Source organism: Microcebus murinus, chromosome 6 (genome assembly GCF_040939455.1).
Source record: "Microcebus murinus isolate Inina chromosome 6, M.murinus_Inina_mat1.0, whole genome shotgun sequence".
Taxonomy (NCBI): domain Eukaryota; kingdom Metazoa; phylum Chordata; class Mammalia; order Primates; family Cheirogaleidae; genus Microcebus; species Microcebus murinus.
The window spans coordinates 82,651,064-82,657,780 of NC_134109.1; the positions used below are offsets into that span (position 1 = coordinate 82,651,064).

The window sequence follows — 6,717 nt, forward strand, 5'->3', positions numbered from 1 at the left end:
CACTGGATAATTCCAGATAGGAGCCGTAAATTGTAGGTGATCCTACAAACCCCTGTGTTCAGAAAAGGAGAACTTTCTTCCTATTATAATCTCTGGTTGTCAAACATAAGATGGAATTGATAGAGCCTTATTGCAAAACATACATCAGGGTCATGCTTAGGGCTTTTAAAAAGTAAAGGTATTGGCCAGACAGTGGCTCATGCCTATAATCCTAGCACTCTGTGAAGCCAAAGCAAGAGGATTGCTTGAGCCCAGGAGTTTGAGGTTACAGTGATCTATGATGATATCACTGCACTCTAGCCCAAGCAACAGAGTAAAACCCTGTCTGGAGGGGAAAAAAGATGTCTAAACCATAATCTTGGAAATTCTAATAACAGTTGGGATGAGGACTGAGGATCTACTTTTTTAGAGAGCCCCAGAAGTAGTTCCTATGTATAGCCAGGGTAAGAATTATTGCCTTGGAGGATTCAAGGAAAACATACAACTATACAAAGGACAGAGGAGCAGTCAGTTTTTAATTTTTTAGCCATGTTTGTATAAGAATTCTTTTAGTACATGAGTAACACCCAAGCCCTTTCCCATTATTTCCAGGTGTGCTATAAGTTCCTTTAGCTCTGTTACCAAAAGTTTTCATTGTTTCCTTAGGGAGGCTACCAGACTAAATTCACTTTCTAGTTTGTCTAATGTCCTGAAGTTATCTTGTCCTAGAAATGATGTCATTTGTTACTATTTGAAAATTACTTGGCTGAACTAAAGGTGAAGAAGCCAAGCCTCTGCTGCTGTTCCTAGACTCCTGTGTACAGCTGTGGAGTTCTGGCACACTGCCTATACCCTAAAAATTAAAATATGGCAACAATGAAAACCAAGCCTCAAGAACCTAGAGCAGCTCTCTGCTTGCCACCATGGACTCGAGTGGTCAGCATAGGGAAAGCAGATATTACACTCTATTTAGTTTATAGCTACTTTGTTCCTATATCACTGAGCAGAGGGTCAAGAGCCCTCTTGACAGCTTCAGCTGCCCCTGTTCTTTTCCTCAAACTCCAGGATGAGACCTTTAATGTGGGACAATTTCTGATGCAGGTACTCACAGCGACGTTTCTCTTCCCTGTAACCTGGGTACCGCTGCAGAGAAAAAAAGTGTCCATGTCAAAAAGTAAAAATCTTCATTTCTACCTTTGTGCTTCCATTCCCAGACCTTGTCTTACCTTCCTGAACTTTTTATATTCCTGGACTATCTTATCTTCCAGCACCTGAAACAGAAAATACTAGCACTGAGTTCAACATTTAAAAATGAGGGAAGTAACTTCCTTTCTCATTCTATCAAATGATACAGACTAATTTTTCTCTCAAAACAGGTTTGCTTATCACTTTGCTTAGTCACTGAACAAACACAGGCTTATGGGTAGTTAGCAGGGGGTTAATGGCCAGTAGAGCTGGAAAGCCAGCCTGGGTCCAGTCCTTACCTTATGTTCTGGAGTTCCTCGCTGAACTCTCTTGATCTCTGCTCCCAGCTCTGTGAACCTTTGGCTTGCAGCCCCAACACGAGCATGCAGGATCCGGTATTCAGCATAATCTGTCTCAAAGTCCTGCTCATAGGCATGTTGTTGTTCCGCACTATGGATGGCCCTGTATTGCCTGCCGGAAGCAGAGAGTTGTGACTTTTAATTTCATTGCCACCAAAAGCTCCCAGCTCCTAGGAAGTTTATATATACACAGGCTTGATGAAATTGGAAATGGCAAGGAACTCACAGGAGGTAATCTGGTACCTCTTCAGGGCTTGAGGATTCAGAGTCTAAGAAGGAAGCAAGAAAACACAAAAGTGATGATGGTATTTTCTTCACTGGCATTTTTACCCTCCTCTCATTATTAACTCACCTTGAACTGAGGCACTGTGCTCCAGGCTGGGATCCAAGTCTTCATCCTTATCTTCTTGCTCCCAATCTTCTCCCTCTTGTAAATCCTGATTGGGTAGCCCTTGTAGGGGACTTGGAGCTAGAGGCAGAGCTCTGAACCTCTTTTCCTCTAGTTCTATAGTGGCTACAGGAGCTGGACGTTTCTGTTTGAGGAAAATATCCATGTGACATAAACAACCAGGAGCTTCCTATTCTGTCCTCTCAAAAATTCCTCCCATATAACAAGCTCCCTGCTTTTGCACAGGGACAGTATCATAGCCGATGAGGCTTATTCAAGGTACAATTATTGCTAATTGAAACAAGCTCCCAATTTTTATTTAATTAATTTTTTTTTTTTTTTGAGACAAAATCTCACATTGTCACCCAAGCTGGAGTACAGTGACATGATCATAGCTCACTGTAACTCCAAACTTCTGGGCTCAAGGGATCCTCCTGCCTCAGCCTCCCAAGTAGCTAGGAGTACAGGTGTGTACCACCATGCCTGGCTAATTTTTTAATTTTTTTTGTAGAGATGGGGGTCTATGTTTCACTCCAGGCTGGGTGCTCCCAGTTTTTAAATTTTAGCTTGACTAAACGTGCTCTTTAAAAAGCCCTTGCCATTACAACTTACCGTGTGTAGACATTTCCGGCTGGCAGAGGAAGACAGTGCCTGATCAGGCTTTCTATTTGGAAGGTGGGCCTGGTTCCTAGGATATTTTAAGGGAATGGAAGAGATGAAGACTAGGATAGGAGGTGAGCCTAGATCACTATTACAGTATTTAAAGGTGAAGATTAGAGAGGAAGACAATACCCAGGCTTCCCATGTCAGTCCCACCCTGTTCCAAGTACCTCACTTCCCACTGGGCCATGTACTCCCTTGAGGATCCTGGGAGTGACTGTCCTCGGCTGATTGCCAGTGGGTCTGACACCTGGTGGGGAAAGTGGCAAGAGCACTTGCCTCCCTGGACTTAAGGCTTTACCCCACCTTATCAAAACTCCCAGCAGTTCCTGGCCTCACCTCTTCTACTGACATCTGTGACTGTGATACTGCATCTCCTTCAGAATAGTCTCTTGTGTTCTGCCAACTCTCAGGATGTCTGGCATCTTCAGTAAGGTGGTGTCCCTGAGCTGACAATCTAGCTGGGATAGAATCCATGGCTGCCCAAACAGTGAGGCGCTCCCTGAGTGGGCCCAGGCAGTGGAGGCGGTTAGGCCCAGATCTGGAAAGGAGTGGTGGAAAAAAGCAGGAGGGTGAAGTTTTTAAGCACCTCTCCACATTCCCCTCCCCCACTTTCCACAAACCCTTTCTTACCTGCTACCTGTTCCCTCTTACCTGCCTAAACGCTGGCACACAAGATCCAAGCTACCACCAGCGCCCTCCTGGCCACACTGAGACACTATGAAGGAGAAGAGGCAGGAGGAGCCAGGACCTGGGAGCCTCAGATACTGGGGGTGGAAGGGGGCGGTAAGCCTTGAGAAGTCAGCCCCTCCCCCTCCTGCCAACGCCACTCCTCCCCAAGACGGAAGATGGATCCCATGGGGCTCGTTAGCACACCAGGTGCAGCTGGGCCTGAGTTCCCCAGGAGACCGAAACGGCACAGTCCCCTCAACCACAGTCTCCTGGGACCACAACCCCAGCAGTCCTCTTGCCCCACTCGGGGTTCAGTTCTCGGAACTTCCTCAGACTATGACCACTGCCAGCCTCCCGCCCTTACCACACCTTCCTGGCGCCCACGCTCCTGCTTCCTCACCCCCACCTCGCTCACACAGCCTGGGCCTGCACTTACCCCTCGGTGGCCTTGGAAAGCGATCACTGGCTGTACCTGCGGGGAGAGCACAGATGCGAGCTGAGCGCAGGTGAAGCGGAGTCCCTAGGATCCGGGGTTAGGGGCCCGAGGGCACCTGCCTCGCGGGCTTCACCTGGAGAGGTGGGGAAGCCGGAGCCTGCGGACGCCGCTCCCTCTCTCCCCAGGTCCCTTCGGCAGGGTTGCTGGCTGAGACCCAACGTCCCGAGTTACAGGGCCTAGGTAAGAAGGGGGACGGCCGCACCTGTTGCCGGGGACACTCTTGCAGAGCCCGTAGCGCCGCGTCGTTGAGTCTGAGCAGTAAGAGGCTGGTCCGGGCGGCAGGAGAGAAGCAAAGCCGGAGCTTCCCGCTCAGAGGCTCCCGGACTTCCTCCATGGCGGTGAGTTCGAGCGCAAGCAGAACGCGAGCCACAGGCGGGGGCCACCACCGCCACCTCCGCTGTGTAGGGCTCGGCTGGCACACCGGGTAGCCCAGGTCTACCCGCCCTCCGCCAGAACCCGCCCGCGGCCCCACCCCCAGCCGGCGCCACCCCTGAGGTTTCCCAGCCGCGTGGGCGGCGCTTCGCCCTGCAGGGCCGTCTGCGGGGACTCCAGCACTTTCTTCTTGGTTTGGCACGAATCGCATTGGGCTTTCCGGAAGGGCTATTCCAGTGCTGAGGAGAAAAGAGTTTGCGGCCAGCATCTGACCTCTTATCCAGAATTCCCATTCCTGCCTCAGTTTCCTCAGCTACCTCGAGTTCAGAGTTGCCGTCTTTGAGTGAAAGTTGAACCTGCAACCCCTCGAGGGTTTCAGCCACAGAAGAGCGGGAGAGAGGACCAGGCTGGCAGGCGGGGTCAGAGGTGCGCGCATCCGAGGCCGTGAGCCCCAGAGACCCGAGGGACCAGAGGATGGCGGCCCCGAAGGGGGACCCGACTCTGCCCTTTTGTTTTTCCCCGGCCGGGGAGTTGCAGCAGATCTGCAGCCTGTTACTAACTGTGGCTGGAGAGGCTATCTGGCCCTGTGGTGTGGTGGCAGCGGTGAGGCTTGGTGGTCGCAGGCCAGAGCGCCCTCCCTGGTTGGGCCGGGATGGGGGACGTGGGTGGTGGTAGGAGAGTTGCAGGGCGAAGGAGAGCCAAAACTCAGTCCCAGTTCTCACCTACTGGCCTAAACACACGTGAGGGCCCTCAGGAGGGCCAAGAGGTGCCCTGAAGTTGCCAGGTCTTCCGGAGGTCCAGATCCTGTGCTGTGAGACCTCAAGACCAGTATCAGTCCAAGCCTCTGTTGTCCCCACTTGTTCCTATTTGATGTTTCCCAAGAGCCCCATGTCCTCTTTCCTAACCAGGATCCCTCTGTTAATCCCTGGACCTGCATTATCCCAAACGACCTTAATGCCAATAAAATTACCTATGCATTTGTCAAAACTCGACAAACAGTGCACGTAAAATGTGTATTGTATGTGAACTATACTTCAACAAAGTTGATTTTAAAGATCAGTGGAATAAACTCCAAATCCAAAAACAAAAACATTTACCTGTCCATCAGGGCTTTTTGTTTCTCTGGATGACAATATGCTAATTTGAGGAACAGTTGTGGTAATGGGTAAAGCTGGTCTCCTGGGCTTCCTTTTCTTTTGTTACTAAGATGACATTTGTGGCCTTTTGTAGGATTTTTCTAGATTTAAACTCAAAGGAGAGACTAGAATGGTGAAAATTTCGGGAGAGGAGGGAGGGAAAAATAAGAACAGGCAACTAGGAAGATACTTGGAAAAGGGAGGAGGGAGCTACAGATCTAACATTTGTTGGGTGTCCATTGTGTGTCAGGACCTTTGCCTGTTATGTAATCCCCACAATAGCTTTTTAGTGTGGGTATTATTATTCACATTTCTCATTTATTCATTAAACAAATATTTGTTGAGCGCTTACTCTGAACTAGGCACTGTACTAGACACTTGGAAGACATCGGTGAGCAGATTCTTGCTCTGGGAGAGCTTACATTCTAGAAAGGAAGGAGACACTATAAACAAACAGGAGAAATAAACATAAGAAATATCATAGTATATATTAGAAGGTGATAAATGCTACAGATAAAAAGAAAAAATGAGCAAGGTAAGAGGGTTTGGGAGGAGAGGAGGAGAGGGTTGACTGTATATTAAATAAGGTGGTCAGAGAAGGCCATCTGGAGAAGATGAAGTTTGAGCAATTCTTAAAGGAGGTGAGGGGATTGGCTAAGCTGTATTGTTGGAGGAAACGCTTTTCAGGCAGAGAGAACAGCCAGAGTGTGCCTGGAGTGTTTGGAGAAAAGATGAGGCCAGTTAACTGCAGCAAAGTGAGTGAAGGGGAGAAGATTGAGAGATAAAGGCAGGAACAGAAAGAGCAGCGGCTTACCAGATCATGGAGGGCCTTATCAGTCATTGTAAGAACCTTAGCTTTTACTTCGACTGAAATGGGAAGTCACTGAAGGGTTTTGAGCAGAGGAGTAGGAGTAACATGAAAGTTACTTCTATTTTAAAAGAGTCACTCTGGTTGCTATGTTGAGAATAGACTATAGTGGGATAAGAGAAAAGCAGTATGACCTATTGAGAGGCTATTTTGGCAACCCAACCTGAAGGTGGTAGCCTCTTGGACCAGGTGGGAGAGGTATGGAGGGTTCTGGATATATATTGGTAGAGCCAACAGGATTTCCTGATGGGTTGAATGTGATGTGTGAGAGAGAGATGACATCAAGGATGACTCCAAGATTTTTGGCCAGAACAACTAAAAAGATATAATTACCATCAACTGAGGTAGGGAAGACTTGGAGTCGAGCAGGGTTAATTCTGAACATGTTGGGTTGTCCATTAGAATCCTGATGAGGATGTGGAGTAGGCAATTTTAAATACAAGTTTGAAGTTGGTGAAAGCCGTCTGGGCTAGAGCTGTAAAATTGGTAGTATTAAACAAAGGGATGGTATAAAAAGCTGTGAGACTGTCCAGGCGAGGTGGCTCACACCTGTAATCCTTGCCCTCTGGGAGGCCAAGGTGGGTGGATTGCTCGAGGTCAGG

The 6,717-nt window shown here is 48.6% G+C and overlaps 1 protein-coding gene across 1 annotated transcript; it reads right to left on the minus strand.

Moving 5' to 3' along the window:
* Positions 1–496: 496 nt before the first annotated feature.
* Positions 497–4,789, minus strand: ELL3 (elongation factor for RNA polymerase II 3). Its single transcript, XM_012766660.2, has 11 exons — positions 3,942–4,789; positions 3,680–3,715; positions 3,226–3,338; positions 2,911–3,112; positions 2,742–2,821; positions 2,524–2,599; positions 1,876–2,056; positions 1,750–1,792; positions 1,464–1,635; positions 1,206–1,250; positions 497–1,122 (listed from the first exon to the last, which is right to left on the minus strand). Exons 1-11 carry the CDS (start codon positions 4,377–4,379, stop codon positions 1,012–1,014), a joined length of 1,497 nt encoding a protein of 498 aa, XP_012622114.1. The 5' UTR covers positions 4,380–4,789; the 3' UTR covers positions 497–1,011.
* Between the last annotated feature and the right edge of the window lie 1,928 nt (positions 4,790–6,717).